At 46.2% G+C, this 16,803-nt stretch overlaps 1 protein-coding gene across 5 annotated transcripts in view; it reads left to right on the top strand.

The window, feature by feature from the left end:
• Positions 1-16,803, top strand: part of CCDC85A (coiled-coil domain containing 85A) — a 136,346-nt gene that overhangs the window by 105,098 nt on the left and 14,445 nt on the right. For 4 of the 5 annotated variants that reach the window (XM_082756231.1, XM_082756230.1, XM_082756229.1 and 1 more), the window contains one exon: positions 13,958-14,034. The exons of the other annotated variant lie outside the window; for it this stretch is intronic. In XM_082756231.1, the coding sequence (XP_082612357.1) occupies positions 13,958-14,034 (77 nt within the window). The remainder of the gene's footprint in view (positions 1-13,957; positions 14,035-16,803) is intronic. 5 annotated transcript variants of the gene reach the window in all.

The raw sequence follows: 16,803 nt of genomic DNA, 5'->3' as shown, positions 1-16,803 counted from the left end.
CCCTTTGCTGGCTGGGCTGCATTCCCTGGCTGTGTGTCGCGACGCAAGGTAGCTCCTTCCCATCCTCTGTGCCCAGCTGAGCGGCAGCGGGCTCGGCGAGACTCGTGCTTTGTGTCCCGTTACGCTGTGTCAGAGCTCGGGTCTGCTCTGATATCAGTCATCTCGAAAGTTATATGACCCATTTTAGTGCATTGTAAAAACGGAAGCGATTAGCGGCAATACACCCTGCCAGGGTGGCAGAGCAGCCGGTCAGAGATACGCATCAGCGAGGGGAAGTAGGATTTAAACTCCCTTTTAATTTGTGCTGAGACATTAACTGTGAATTATGAAGCAGCATTATTTAATGAAATATGTGGTCTTTAATTGCTTGGGTGTGTGCATACTTAACACTCAGGGCAAAGTAAGTGGTGTATCTGATTGGATTAGCGGCAAGTTCAATCTAGTGTGTGACACTGCTGATTCAAGTCTTTTTGATTTAGGAACAGAGTGACTTTGGCTGATCTGAGGGTTCAGTGGGTGTAAGGCATTATTTCAACAGGGAAAAGGACTTAATTTGAGAAGGGTTGGAATATGCAGTACAGAATTTTTATTTTCCACAGTATAGGGAAGCTTTTCTATGACATGTGAAATCTCTTCATGCGTGATCCCCAAGAAGTCCATAAGGAGTTGCAAAGACATTTCCCCAGCATATCAACACTTCCTGTATAATTTGTGAAAATGTGATTTTTCCTTTGTATTTATCAAACCTGAATCAAAAGGACAGATACTTTTTTTCCTGTAAAGACATTGATCTGAATCAGCAAATGTTCTTACGACATGAAGATGAAAGATTTTGTAAATAGGTAATAGAAATAAATAAATGTAAATGCAGCAGGAGCTGAACTTCAGTCTTTACTCTTTGGAAAAACATCTTGCCCCTTCATGAATATTTTTAATATTGAAAGACAAATTGAAACTGTCCTGCATTAGTCATAGGTCAGTGTGTTAAACTCTGTCAAACAGTGATGTGTCTTTGACTAAAGATTTTGGAAACGTGATGTGAATCTTTCGGTTGTACTCGTCAAAATACCAGAGGTTAGGTCTGGCTAATGCTTGTCATCAACACATTGTGCGCTTGCTGACTGTGTGTGTATGTATAAATAGTTTTGTTTTTCATCTTTCTGTGTGTTACTGTGAGAACTCACTTGTGACAGAGGAGTCACCAACTTCCATCTCCGACACTGTTGACTAGATCTATTAAATACCCTATGTGCTAATAGTAGTATTTTTAAGAAAACATCATGAAATGTCACTTTTGGCAGTACTGTGACTGTTGTTGCAGTAATTATGGTACTTAATGAATGTGAGGTCATAAGAGCTTCCAATGAAAAACACTTTCAAAATTTTTTTTATGTATTTATTTTACAGTTCTGAAATGTACCTAGTTGGCAGCTGAAGGAAGAAGCTGGTTATGTGGCACCAGCAGTGGGTCTTACTTGGGCATTGCCGTGAGGTAATGACAAGCAGGACGTGGCATTGCATAGTCAGCATCTCTGAAACAAAATTGGCTATTGTCAGCATTGAACATGTTTAGTAGCAGACGCTTGGATGCTGAAGGGATTGTAGACTTTCTCTGAAGGTAATGGATGACCTGAAGAATGCCATCTAGAAAAAAATCTCTTTTCTTTACATTTCCTGGGAATTCTTTACTGAATCATAAGAAACATTGTGTTCATGTTAAGAATAAGGCATAACGATAAGGGGATTTTCTGAAAATAAGTTCACTGATTATTACTTATTTCCTCTGATTATACTTTTTTCCCAGCAGGTCTGCATTCCTCTGACTTCCACAATAAGAGATCTGTCTCACTCGTTAGTTCAAATCAGGGTCACGTTTCCTTCCCGTCTCTCTGCCTCCTTCCTTTTCTCTTTTCCCTTCTTAAACCTTCAAAACCAAGCGCGAGCTTTTTCCCTTAATCTTTTTTTTTTTTTTTTTTTTTTTAACCAAAGGATTCAATCCCTTTGAGACCTGACCCTTTAATCTCATATTCTTCTAAGACAGAGCAATGACTTCATGTTCATGCTTAACACAAGTATAAGCATTTTGATCAAAATATCTGTGTCTGTGGCAACAAATGGAATACCATCAGCAGGCAGATCTGGAAGCTGACAAAAGGCTCTGCTCGTTACTGGTCTTGTTTGTGAAGAAGCCGGTGTCTGTTCAGTGACCAGTCTGGAATACACAGGTGGTCTTTGATCCATTTTTTTGCCCTGCAGCAGTGCCCTGGGAACAGGACCATCGCCCTGTTCGGTGTTCACGTGTGAAGTTTTTGTGTGAAGCTCAGGGACACGTGAGATGTTGCTGTGTGTTGTGTTTCTTCTCCATTCAGCTGAAAGTAGTGTCCTCAGCCGTGACTCCATCGTGGTTAGATGGTGTCTGGAAGGAGCTTTTGATGTTTAGGTGACAGGGATAAATGTTTCATTAAAGTGTTGCCCAGAAGCCCTAATTCTGGTTATGTACAGACCTTACCCTGGTTGCTGAAGTCCTACACCTGGCTAAATCTGGTGTAACGCTGGTGCTGGAGCATCGGCATTTCCCTTTCCTCTGCTCATGGGAAGCTGCCCTTGGGATGGGTATTAGGAAGAAGTCCTGAATCTGTGGCCTTTTAATGATCTCCCTTGGGTCACCACGCATGGCCTGCCGCCCTAGCACTTTTCTTGCTGCCCCATGCAATGTAAATCCTTCCCGTGCTGCCCGTGGAGCCGGGCTGCTGCTCACCGTGCAGCGAATGCGCTCAGCAAAACTCAGCCAGCCGCGTCGCTGCCGCTGCCAGCGCTCCCATGGCAAGGAGGGGAGGAGAAGGCCGGGAGTGCTGCGAGTCAGTGAGCTGGAAGGACGTGTCCCCAGGTGTGTCTGTAGCAAGCAGGTGTGCAAGCAGGGGATATCGGAGTGGGAAAAGCGTTGATTTACTGTGACTTTCCAGCCCGTGAAATGGCTTAGGGACGTGTCAGCTGCCTTTGGGCTTCTGCCTGTTAGTGACAATGGGACTTAACCAACCAACCAACCAAAAAAAAATACAGAACAGCAACAAAAAAACACCTAGAAAGATAGTGAAGAAAGCAGTTGCAGATGCAATTCCCCTTCCTATTCCTGCAGCTCCCAAGGAAAGGCACTTTGCTGCCTTGGGGAACATGGGCCGGCCGGGCTGTGCGGGCAGCCTGCAGCAGAGGGGCAGGGAACCTTTAATGTCTGCTCTGCCCGACGACTGCTGCCACTGCCCGGTCTGTGGAGCCTCGTTGAAATGTGTTTATGCTGCAGGAAAGGCACATTTATAACTTTCCTGAGCTTCTGGCACATTTCCAGGAAGAAATTGTTTTCTGTGTCAACTGTTCCTGGAGCCAGTATGTCGTCGCTGCTATTAAGAGAATAGGAGGGAATGAGATTCCTTTCGCTCTCCTGCCCCGTGCTTTGAGATTATTATTTTTTTAAGTCTTTTTTTTTTTTTTTTTTAAGTCTTGGTTAAGGCTGGAAGTTACTGTTGAGTCCTTGTGCACGGCGTGGTGTAAACGAGGCGATGGAGGTTGGGCGAAATACGTTGTCTTCTGCTGTTTCCGTGGACGTGAAAGCAGGGCGGAATGGCAGGAAGTAATGCGGATGGATTGCAACTGCTGGTCATGCTTCATAATGCCACGGAAATGGAGAATGGAAACCTGCTGCAATAATGTATCAACTCTGCTCTTACATTTACATCCCAGTCCCGTGAAGAATGTTGTTCTTAATTCTGGTCAGATTGCTTGTCCATTTTTGCCAAAATTTCAGCTAGGAGAAAAGGCTCAAAACCTTCTTTTGACCATATCCACTTCCAGCAGAGAAAAGGAAACTGGGCGTTCCTGGGATTATTATCGAAATTCCTCTGCCTCCGCAAGGCAGGAAGCCAGGCTGCATTGTTTCAGTGGCATTTCTCTAACCTTAGAGGCCTGTCTGTATTTCTGAATTCTCTTCAGAAATCTCAGGATGCTGTCTGCATCTTGTTACAGCACCTACCCTGACAGCTCATTTATGGACTTACTCTGCCTTCCTTGCCCTCAGCACCACGGCATCTGAGCTCACCCAGGGTAATGTAATAGTAGGTAGTGTGGTTTAGTTGTCTTTTTAATAAGAATTGCAGTGGCCACAGATATGTAATATAATCTGATTTGTAATCCCCCCAGCTGTTTTACCTGTAGCTTTCTTTCAGTCTATACTTACAGACACATAGACACATAGACTCTAAAATAATTGTATCTTTCTGTCTTAATTCTAGGAAGTCTCAGGAGATACAATCCTATTTTGCAGCTGCTGGGAGAGGAGGATGGCAGTGTTTTCTTCTCTTTCTCTGGCCAGTTGAAGGAGCACACTTTTAGCCTTTGTAATCCTATTAAAAAAAAAAACAAACAACCACGCAGCAACAAAAAAGACAAAATCCCTACCATCCCAACCTTTGGAATGTGGCCTGGATGAAATCCCAATAACTCTCAGGCAGAAAGGGAACATAAAGGTGTGGCAAAGCGCACAGGTGCGCACGCAAACATGCGGCCCTGACCTCTGGGGTCTGTCTCATCCTTCTGCTATAGCGGGCAGCAGAAGGGGGACGTGGTGCTGAGCGGGGCATGGCAGCAGGTTTGGGGTCCCAGGGCTGGCAACAGGCTGCTCTGCCTACATCTCAGTGGGGTTTCCTTCTCACCTGGCAGTTTCCAACAGCCTGTGTAGCCAAAAGCGGTGCTCCATTATTTATGTGTGTGAGGAGAGGAAGTACGTAAACTGCTTTCCCATTAGCGAAATAATCGGGAAGTAAACCACAAGGAGACCTTGTCTGAAATATTTGTGGTGTGTTCAGATGGTGTAGATAAGCAGCTGTGGGAGCTCTCGGGTTTGACTGCTTCAGAGCTCCGCGTGGATGTCGCAGCCCCTGTACGAGGGAACAGAGTGCTCTGTCCCCGACGGGAGGTGCAGGTGATTTGAGAGCCTGCAGAATTACCGCAATTGTTTATTTACCATCTTCAGGTTCTAGAGTACCTCCTCTGTTTGGCTGATTTCATCCAAACGGAATTAAATGGCACTTGAAAGCTGACAAAAGGAGCAGGCGAGGCGTGGCGTGGCGTAGCATCCCCTCCTGTTTCACAGTGCGCTTCCTGAGGGGCTCACCGGGGGCTGGCAGCGAGGGCAGAGGCTGTTTTGTGCACAGCTTGCTTCTCTCCGGGGCTGCTTGGAGGAGTCCTCTAAATGTTTTGGAAATGTAGTGAAGTGCAGACACTCCATCAGCCTCTCCGTGATACCCCTGGTTAAGCTGTAGCACTGCAGGCAGAGCGTGGTGCTCTGGTGTCCCACGTTCGAGGTTTACAGGGTTAGGGCTGCTGAAGGAAAGCTCACGCTGACATTTCAGTTTGCTTAATGAAGTGGCAGCGCTGCCGGAATTGGCTGAGGATCAGCACTGGGTTGCTGAGGATCAGATCCTGGTCCTGCTGTGCCTCAAGGCGGCTGCACTCACAGGGGTGGGTGTTGTGCTGCAGGAGCTCTGTCAGCAACACCCCGGCCGGTCCTTGTGCTCTGGCTTCAGGGCACCTGCTGGGGCTTCCTCCCCGCCTGCTGGCTGTTCTGCAGAGCCTTCTCTTTCCTCCCTGCTCTAGCTTTCAGTCAGATGGAGCACCCTGCTCTCTTCCCACCCCCCTCACCCTTTTTTTTTTTTTTTTTAGGAGAACGCCTGTCGCTCTAGCAAAGCATGCCTGGGCACCCTTGCAGGCTCGGCTTTTGCACAGCCGGAGCCTCTGGTCACTTTGGTTGTTCCCAAACGCCCTTTTTGCAAGAGGTCTGACCCAGCCAGCAGTGGGTGCTGTGCGTAGCCTCAGGCTCTGGGGTGCCATCCCTCATGGGCAGGAGGCTGAGGCAGCCCTGAGGTTCAGGGCTGGCTGTAGCACTCATTAGAAAGTCTGACTCACTGTTCCGAGCTGAAATTGTATATTGGCAGAGCTTTTAACACAGCTAGTAAGGCATTCTTGGAAATGTTTACAGCTCTGGCAATAAGCACAAATAGTACGTTTTCTTTTTCCCTTCTCCATTCTGCAATTGAGAATCGAAGTCAGGGCTTCCAGCATTGCAGAGGAGCATCTCTGCAGTTAATCACTATTTACCAAATACATTTATTTATCTTGTATGTGTATGTGAACAGTGATGCACCTTATCATTATAATGATGATGTCCCTCCTCATCTGTGAAGTACTGGGACATGTTTATTTCACCACCACAATATGGTGACAAAAATCTGAGGTCTTCTGTTCCAAATAAAGTGAAGGCTTTCTGTAAGCATGTTGAATTCCTTCTCCCCTTTATGGCATACAGACCACATACGGACTTGGTTTTCTTAACGAAGGACCGTAATGCTTGTCGTGGGTATCTGCAAGCTGCGGGTGGGAGAGAGAGCTTCTGTTCTGCTGCTTCAGCACTGGCTGAGATCAAAGGGCAGAAGCATTTATATTTCTTACATTTCTACTTTTTTCGTGTGGTTTGGAGACAAAGTAAATAGTAGAAGTATTGGGGCTATTAGTCCCTTAGTTTGCCTGGTTAATTCATGCAGCTCGACATATTTTTGGGGTGTTTGTGCAGAACTTTGCTAGCGTAAGCTTGCTTGTCAGTTGGGTTGCGTACTTTGACTCTGCACTCAGGTTGGGTGAGCTGCGATGTGGGCTACGAAGGCTCTGTGTCCTCGGGGACGGGCAGAGCAGCAGTAAGAGCTGGTCTAAATTTAGTGTCTTGGCACTGTGCGTGCTGCTTCCTTCCTCTTCCTTCTCCTCTCCGACATTGGTTACAGAATCGATTTCTTCATTTGGTTGGGACAGTTATTATCCCTCCTGCGCTTGCTAAATGGAAATGCTACTCTGTCCGGCATGCTGCATTACCAAAGCCTTTGTGCCGTCTGGATTCTAGCAGCACAGGAGTGGTTTATAATGCTTAAAAGTAGGAGAAGCCACAAAGAGTTTGATAAATGGTTGTATTAGGGCTGTGTAGTTCCTGGTTTTGCTCTCTCGTGGACATCATTTGAATTTGGTTTTGAGTCACACAGATAGTTACCTGTGAAGAGGGGGTGTAGAGGCTGGATAACCACCTCCTGACTGAAGTGGATGAGCATAAAAAGCATCCCCGGGTTTGACCTGATTTGGAATTTCTGCTGACACAGTTTTCAGTTTTGGCCTCCATCACAGGTCTGCAAGCGGAAGCCAATGCAATTTATTAACCAGAGCTTACTGTGTCAATGCTAACATTCCTCGCCAGGCTGACTTTTCTCCATTCTGTATTTCTTTGACCTCTGGTGACTTGGGGCCTGAAAAATCGAATTCTCTGCCCTCAGGAGGGTGCCCGTGAGCGTCTGTGGAGAGCTGCAGGGATGCTGAGGGTCCTTCAGCACACGTATTCAGCGCCTCGGTCGCTGCGACCCCCTGGGCCTCTGCCTTTTGCCCAGGCATGGCTGTTGCTGGGAAACTTAGGATTTTCCCTCATTGTCTGTGAGCCCACCGGCCGCAAACACACGAGATCGATGCGAGAGCAAGCTAACAGCCGGTGGGAAAAGTTTTAGTAATAGCATAATGGATTTGATTTTTCTCAGTTTTCATCAATAACATGGCAAATGCATTTAGCACAGGCTGAAGTGGAGCTAACAGGATCTCAGGCTGGCCAGGGAGAAAAGCTTTGTCGTCGTCACCTCTAGTTTCCAAAAAAACCCAACAAACCAAGGCTAGCATTACAGCAGACCATTAGCGTGACGGCATTATCCAGCTGTTAGCTGGAGTGCTATGGATAGCTTTAGAGACGTTTGATGTCTGATGTTTGATGTCATTTTTAGTTGTTCCCGCAGCTGAATCCTCTGGGAGACTTTTTCAAACTGGAGCTTTCTTGGAAATGGATTCAGCTGCAAGCTTTGATGCACCCCAAAGCTAAACATGCAGCAAAACCTCCAACAAATGCAAAACTAAATCAGCAAAGTTCTTAAGTGGGAGCCAACCCCTTATTTTCAGTAGCTCTGTCACAGACAGCATTTGGGTGACTTTAGGGGTGTTCCTCAGGTGACTTTGGCAAAAGCAAAGCCCTCGGTGCTGCTGCAGCAAAGGAATTGTTAAAGGCATGGCTAGGGCTGCCTCAAGGCAAAGGGGAGTATTTGCTTATTGCAGTAAATAGGTCATCTGTGATTAAAAGCTGCTGCAAATCAGGAAACGCTACCTTCATGTGAAATCTGGGTAAAAATAGCTGGTGCAGAGATATAATAATTAGCACACCTGAGTGCAGTGTGCCCTGAAACGGGAAAACACGGCACACAACAAAACGAGGTGGGGGGGTAGTACGGCACCGAGGGTGTGTGAATTAGCACGTATGTGTTTTTCAATTTGCAAGGATTCCGTCCCGAAATCCTCAGTGAATGAGCTAAGCGTAGTGAGCTGTAGTTTGAATTGCAGGGAGAAGCGGGGAAGGGCTGGATCCATAATCGCAGGAAGTCTCAGCATGGCGTGGGAGAATCTCAGACAGCAGTGGTTGTGAGAAACGCAAACCTTGTCCCAGTGTTCACACTGCTCTGTTTGCTGGCATGAAACTTTCTGGGAGCTTCAGAAAAGTTTGCCCAGGCTGCCTTCTCTCTGTCCATGTGGCAGCACTAGTCCTAATACTGCTGGGCTGCAGGGGAACTCTGCTGCTCTTTCATAAGAAGTTCTCCAGCACTCATCTTACATAACATCCCCGTTGAGTGTGCAACCACAACAGCAAATCAGAGCAGACAGGGCTAAAAGTGACCTTCAGAAGTTGCCGTGTGCCAGTGCCGGAGGCTGGACGCTGCTGGTGTGGACGTGGAGCAGCTTCAGCCATTGAGAAACGCAGGTGGAGGAAAGGTGAGTTAGGGTAAAGCCATTAGCGGGGTTTTCCTCACATTCAAAGTAGCTGAAAGGGGATGGATTGCAGTAATAACAAGTTTCAGTCATGAATATTAATACTGAGGTAATTAAATCAGACGACTAGGAATTATAGGACAGGGAGATACTTCACGTGTCATTGAATCTGCTCCCCAGTTAGCATGGAAACCCTTTCAGAAATGTACGGAGCTGTCAGTTAATCACAGGAGGGTTGACAACGGCCCTTGCGCAGCCTGGTTTTTCATCTTCCATTTGTTGAAAGATTATTTTGTTTTCATCGCAGGATGCTAGGTGTGGATCTGAACGACCAAACCCTGATCTGATGTGCAACTGCCAACACAGGGCAGGGGCAGCAACAGCAAACGACTTTCTGTGTCGAAGCTGAGTCTACCTGAACCGAACCTGCATTGCCAGACATCAAAGTGTCCCTATACATAACGTGCTGAATTCTTTGCTGAGGCAAATTGTTGGCAGCTTCACTCGTTTATACCGTGTGTGTTTAAAATATGCGTATCGGGATGTGACAGCTCCCCGGATTCTGGTGACCTCCTTTAGGAGCATGAATACCAAATTAGCTGAGCCAGTTGAAGCAGAAGATCTTGACGTTAACAGAAGCGAGACGGTGTTTGCATCCTCGTGAAATCATATTTTTCCATTTTCTGGCCATGAAGATGTAAGGACTACTGCTTCTCTAGTGCTCTTCTCTCCCAGTACCTCCAGCCTCCAGGTCTTGTCAGCTCGGAGGATTTTCTCTGTTTTCTATGGGTTGTGTGGTTTGCTTATCCACTGTATTACTACTCATCTCCAAAGTTGAAAGGTTCTACCCATTTTTAACATCCATGGAGGAAGTTGCTTCATGCCAACTGACAGGTTGATCCTTTAGAGCTGATCAAGAGGTCTGTGGATACCCCATGGTCAGTTGTTGTGGATCTTAGAACAGAGGCTAGAGGCAGCAATGTTTTTGGAAAAAACACCCCCAAAACTGTGCTAATGTGAAGATGCCCTAAGCTGGACAAGTGATGTTGATGGATTGTGGGCCCAGCAGCTCCTTGCCCTCTCCCGTAGACCAGCCGTGAGCGCAGGGCTCGCGGCTCGGCCCCAGGCCATGCGGGTGCCCGGTGCAGGAGCCACGGGGTGACAAGGACGGAGCCAGCAGAAGCTGGGGGCTTGGGCCCTGCTGTGGTCCTGGCTGTGCAGGGAATGTGCTGCAGCTCCTCTGGGTCAGACGTGGTCACAGGGAATATGGGAGAGCCAAAGCCTGCTGGCTGTTCACTTACATCAGTATGTTTTATAATTCGGGTTTGTCATGTACTGTTTGGTTTGCAATAGACAGAAGCAGGAGGTGGCATAATAACCATCATGCTCTTTTGTTATCTGTTGTACGCAGCTCCACATAAACAGCAGAAAAATGAACAGCTCGGTTATCCTGTCAGCTACCGAGTGTGTTGCTTGCAGCCCTGCATCACTTTCCCCAGCTGGGCTATCAGGACTGTGTGAGAAAATACAGAACTGTTGGCTAATTCGGCAGCACTGGTGGTTAGCAGTAGGCGCCCTGGTAAGGCAGCCTGGTTGAGCTGGAAGCGTTCTGCCTCTGTAACTCGGCGTACCCCAACATCTGAATGCGTGAGCACTGCTCAAGGGACCAGCGCTTTTGTAATTCTCCTTAATAGGGGAAAAAACAAAAGCCAACAAAATACCCAAACCCAGGGGGAAAGAAAAAAAAGCGTCCTTAGAAACCAAGAGTTCCGTGTGACATCCTCAACCATTCTAAAATAGCAGAGGATAATCTAGCTTAAAGAATGTTACGAGTGACTTGATAGATTGAGAGCAGGCGCAGTCGCACAAAAATGGGCAAAGCCAAGGCACAAACATGCCCTTGGCAGCGTCATAAGGGTTTGATAAGATTTGACATAACCTAAAAATATCTACTGGCTTCCAGAGTGTGGCTGTCAACAGAAAAAGAGATCAGCTACGTAAATATTGATGTTCTCTAATAAGCTGTTAGAGTGATGGATATGGAGAAAGGGCAGATTGTCGCTGAATTTTCCTAAAAGCAAGATATTACTGTCTGTGCAGTCCTCTGGAAGGAGTTTTAGTTTCAGCCCGGGAATGAAGCACTGGCCAACGAGCACATTTTCAGTTACACTCAGAGCATGGGAAGCTAAAGTAGGGAAGTTTGCTTGGTAGGAATCCATTCATAAGTGTGGGAATTGTTTAAAATTGCTGCTTCTGTAGAAGTGCCTAGCAAAGGGAGATGGGAAAGAGCAGAAATAATAGCCAGGAAGCCCGCAGGAGGTGAAACTGATCGTTTGGCTACTGCAGGATTGTGTGTCTGTGGTCAGGTCTGGTCTAGATGTTGGCCCAAGTTAGTTGTTTGTTGGTTTTGATGAAGATGTGTTCGATCTCCACGTAGTTGACAGCTTCTGTGCCATCACTCAGAAACATAATAGTTGGGCTTGGATGCTGTTAATGCATACGCTGTTCCTCGCTGCTTGTGTTGTGGGCAGAAGAAACTCAGCACACGTGTGTGGAGGTGTATCTGTAAGTATCTGCAAGCATGCCTATGGCTCAGGGTGCGATCTGCAGATAAGGCAGGGCCTTTGTGTATTTGCAATTCTGTGAAAACGAGCAATGTTGGGTAAATCTGTTTGGGGAATCGTACAACAAAAGCTTTATGACTAATGACATCAGCTAAAAATCATCTTGTTTGTGCAGGTTATGTTTCAGAGCAGTGAATGCCTGGCACTTTGTAGCACTTTATTAAATGCTTTATTGTAAAATAACATTACTGTTATGGACGTGATGCTAAGTTTCTGTACTCTTTTCCCCTTGGGAGACCTTTGTTTTCAGCTCAGATACGTATTCCTGCTGAAGTGTTGCTATCACCAGTTTATTCTGCTTCAGTTTTGATTGGCTTAATTGTCCCATGGAAATTTGCCTGGAATGACGATGGGAGTGGCAGCAGGTAACTGTTTCCTGGATGGCAGCTTTAAGATTTGCTCTTTATTGCTCCTTGTTGGTCTCCAGGCTGATTATGAATTTGGATCATATAGTCCTTCTTATAAATACTTCTAAGAGGCAACATTTTTTTTTTTGAAACTTTGTTCTTGCTTTCAGTGGTGACAGTGTTTCACTGCATTTTCAATTCATCTGTCTCTTATGTCCTTGGCTGCCTTTTCTGCTTAGTTCTTCCTCTAAGCTCATAGCATCACAGCATAAATATATTAACAGATACTGAAATATATATGCATTTGGTTTGTGTCAAGAATACTCACATAAATAAGGATTTGCTAGATCAAGTCTCTCGGAGCTGACCTAATTTTCAGTTTTAATCAGATTACAAAAGATTTCAATACATGTTTCATGTTTTAGAAGGGTTAACAAGTGAGGAGATTTTGGACCCCATCCCCAGCTGGTACGAGCTGGCAGTGACGTTGTGACCTGGCAGCACTGTCACTTAAGGAGCAGGGAGAGGCCTCAGCTCTAGACTGCACCACACACGTGAAGAAACAAAACCGAGGCAGGCTTTGCTGAGAGCTTTGTGCTGTACGAGGGCGAATAAATGGTAACAGAAAATGACAAAAAACCTAAGAGGTGAGATGGGGACTTGTGTGAAGAGGGCTGGTGGGCACAGCGGGGAAGCTGGGCTTGAGCATGAAGCCCAGGCCTGAGCTACCTTGGCAGCAGCCATGTAACCGGTGGGTTTAGAGATGGCTCGTGCCACAGAGAGCACCTACTTCAGCCCCCCACCTCCCCCCCAAAAAAAAGGTGGCTCCATGGGAGCCATCTTCTGTGGAAAAGAGCAGCGAGAAGAGATGAGACGTGCTGGGAGCTGTTGCCTTTGCTAATGGCCCTAATAGCGAGGGAGCTTCTGCAGCTCCTCCCAGAAGTGCTGCTGCTGGGAAGGAGGCGGATTTGGTGGGAGGGACCCTGTCATATGGAGTTAATTGAATAAGCTGTTCATCTTCTAAGTGCTCATCCAAACTGGGCTTAGTGGCTCTCCGGAGATGTACCCATCACCAGCTATGGAAATCCTTCTGCAGCAGAGCCTCAGATTACCCCTGCCTTTTGTTATACAGTGCTTTTTTTTATTATTATTTTTAATCCAGTGCCTTGCCGTGTATTAATCATTTTCGACAAATTCCCATGTTGTTTTCCTGTTGTGTAAATTCCCGTGCACTATCTGGGCGTGCATATTTTAGCTTACTGCGGCCTTGTAAGAGTGGTAAACGAGGCCTCATTTCCCTGCTTTAACTTTATGGGCAGGCTGGCACGGTGATTTAGGCACCGGAGGGAAGCGGTGCCCAAATTCCTCCGTCAGTTTGAACCAGATGGCAGCTCTGCTCTGTGCAGCTTCGTAGCAAGGGACAGTGGTGCCCCAATAGCTGTGGATTCCACAGCACTGGTCATGAACGGTACAATTTTACTGTTTACACAGTGCTATGAGCACAAATACATCAAGAGAACAGACATCTCGGAGAGGCTGGGGGGCTCCTCGGATCAGGCGTGAGTGCATGGTGGGCTGCCAGCCGTGGGCAAGGAGGTGGGAGAGTCACAGCAGTGCTTCTGGACTGAGGAGAGATCTCTTACAGGCAGCACGTGTTACTTTCTCAGGCATGTATTTCTTTTAGGTACAGCATTTTAATAGTAGAAACTCTGTGTAATGCAAGAAATGAATGGTAAGAAAGCTCTCAGCTGCTTCTAGGGATGGATCATGGACCTGCTCTTAGGAAGAAGCAGACTAAGTGTGACTCATTTTCAAGAGGGAAATAAGGCTGCTGAAGGGAACACTGAGATGATCTTTCAGTACTTGTATCCAAGGGAAGTCACTCTCTCTGGTGACCAAATTTCCTGATGCAGGTCAGTGAGGTTTCCAGTGAACAGAGGGCAGGATTATTTACACTGCTCTCAAGAGGAGCAGAGGTGAAAATTAGCAGGTATCTGAGAGGGAATCTGCTGTACGTACGAGGCAATGCAGTGCAGGCTCTGACACCAGGATGCACAAGCCGATCTATGTGGATAATACGAGTTTTTTTCTTTTTGATTTTAGAATCAACCTTGTCCTATGTTAGGCAGCTGGAGGCAAGAGTAAGACAGCTGGAGGAGGAAAATCGCATGCTGCCCCAGGTGGGTGACTTCTGCTGGTGGGAACAGTAGCTGGCAGCTAGACAGCAATGCCTGAGTCTGCGTGCTTGGGGTGAAACCAGTATCACGGGTCATTTAATGTTACTGCATTTGAACACTCAGGCTGAGCCTGTGGGGAATCAAAGGCACTCACATCTCTTGTTCATCTTGCTTGTGACTGAGGGGTGTATTTATTGAAGACTGTGACAATACTTTCATTCATTTTTCTTCTTTGCAGGTGTTGATACCTTGCTAAGAAAAATTCACTAGAAGCCACTACTTATAGCTGAAAATTAATTTAAGGGTTGAAAATTACAGTGATCTGGGCCCTTACATTCTGGTTTTATTGCAAGATCTTCTTGTTATTTAAAATATCCAGTGTTTTTTATAGTTAACCAAAATATTTTGCTGTAAAAAACAAATGTTTTAATAATAATTGAGTTATATTAGCAATATTTTGGAGAATATATTAGATACATAAACACAAGACTGAAATTAAATCAGATAAATAAGCAAATCTGAAGTTAAACGTTTTCCCGGTATGTTTTTAAAAATAAAAAATGTAGAAGTTCTGTAAGAGTGAATCAAAGACACTTGTAATTTTATATATACCTTTATACATACATAACAGTGCGTATTTCTACCATATTTCATTAAGTAATCCCTAGGAAAATTCATAAAGTCTACAAATGAAGTTGCCCACTGGAAGAAAAAAGTTGCATGTTGTTTAAATCAAACACTAATTTAAATGAAGATACTGCTCTGAAGAACACAAGTGCTTTTTATTGAACTTAAAGTACTGTCATCTGAATGTAAAATTCAAGACAAAAGTGAAATGCAGCAAGAAGTAAAATCCACAGATTCAGATTTATCGATGTGTATCAGCCCAAATGCCAGCCCATTAGGTAGATTTCAGCCGGGTTAACCAGTTCCTCCCCTTGGGCAAATTTTAAGTCAACTTTTCTTCTTGCCTGTAGTATGACAATTGGAAGGGCCTCTACAGCTCTGGTTTTGCTCTTGACTTGCTATGCAACCACAAGCTATTTATGTACCTTCTCTGCGCCCTCGTTTGCTGATCTGGAAAAGAAGGACAGAAAGAATATCTGAGTGTCTACCATTAACACCTAGACAGTCTTCAGTTGAAAGGCAAAGGCTAATCCTCAGTGATAAATATTATTTTCTTGTCAAAAAAGGTGTTCAGGGCAAATGTCAACAAACTTGCATGAAAAATAGCATTGAGCCTTGGTTTAGGTCTGGGACAGCAATGGGGGATAAATTGTGCAGAACATTTCTCTGTGGGCAAATTTTTTTACAAGTGACCTCGTGTTTTATTTGCCTAGGGTTTGAGGTGCTCAAGTGGAGCCCCGTGAAATGTGTTACCTGATCTTGCCAGAGTCTGGGACACCCACGCTGTGGATGTTGAGTTCATTGAAAACCTTAGATGGGATGCCAAAACCAGAAAACAGGGCTTGTGAAAACAGTGAAATAGCCCATGAAAACTGAAACACAAAATGATTGTTGTGGGGCTTTGCAGGGGAAGAAGCGGGTGGCCAAGGCTGGCAGACTGCTTTTTGGTTTAGATACACAGGCTGGAGTTTGTCCTGTTTGGTTTTGTTGGCACCAGCATCTGAGGTAGAGCGCTGAAGTTTCCTGACGTCTCCAGACACTTGTTTTGAGGAATAACGAGTGGCATGGGCTCACAGTGCCTAGCACACCTCACTCCCTGTTCCTCCTGAAGAAAGGCATTGCTCTGGGGAGAGGAAGGCACACAGACATCAGGCTTATTCTGACCTGGCTCTCCATTATGCCAGCATTACCTGTGCATGAGTTCCTTCTGGGGCTCTGCCGTCCCTGTGCCCACCACCCTGACCAGCTATCGGCTCGTCGGCCCCGCCACGGAGGCAGGGACATGGGGTGGGAACACCAAAGCTCCTGGCGCTGGTTCTGCTCCCCTGAATGGGAGGAATGGGAGCTCGTTAGGCTTCAGGCCAAACCGAGCGCTTTGACAAATCAGCTGAGAATAGGCGGCGAGTTGCACAACTGGAGAAGGTTTTTGGCACAGCTCTTACGCAGCCACAGCGCGGTGCCTCTCAGTGTCACCGGTAAGGGTGCCGCCGGCTGTCAGCACAGCACCAGCGGTGGTGTTGAGGGGCTGCAGGAGGTGCAGGGCTGCCGGGGGGCAGCTCCTAGCCTGTGCTATGCTTTCTTCTCTCCTCTCTCCTTTGTGTCCTTTCTTTCCCCCCCTTTCTGCTCATGTCACCCATGAAAATGCACCAGCACACTTACTTCAGGTAAACCTCTCCTTCCATCTGCACTTCACCGTGGTTCTTTTTTCCTGTATGTTGCTTTGCTTCTCTCAACCCATACATATGAGTTCACTTTTCAAAACCCCGCAGACCTCTAGTGTAAAGGTTTTATTAATATTTAGTGGCAAGAACGTCTCCAGAGGAAATGGTTTTAAGTGGTGCCATCACCGTTCGAATGGGAACTCAGCTGGCTCTGCCCTACTGAAGGACTTCCTTGTCTGGGGAGGTGCAGCACCACCTCTCAGCCAATATTTTAGTTTAATCAGGTAACAGGAAGGGTATAAAGTGCACATATTCATTTAAGCCTGTCAATTTGTCTTCCCGTGCTGCAGAGTTGTTCTGGTGATGGTTTATAGCATAGAAACGTGGGTTAGCAGTTGTGAGAAGCCACAGATGGATGTAGGTAAGCTCGGTTGGTGAGGGCAGCCATTAGCTGTTCTTGTCTTCTCTTCTTTTCCTCCCTCCC

Source organism: Aythya marila, assembly GCF_965140915.1.
Source record: "Aythya marila genome assembly, chromosome: 3".
NCBI lineage: Eukaryota > Metazoa > Chordata > Aves > Anseriformes > Anatidae > Aythya > Aythya marila.
Note: the sequence above shows the minus strand (reverse complement) of the source record. Positions and strands in the feature narration are given on the sequence as shown.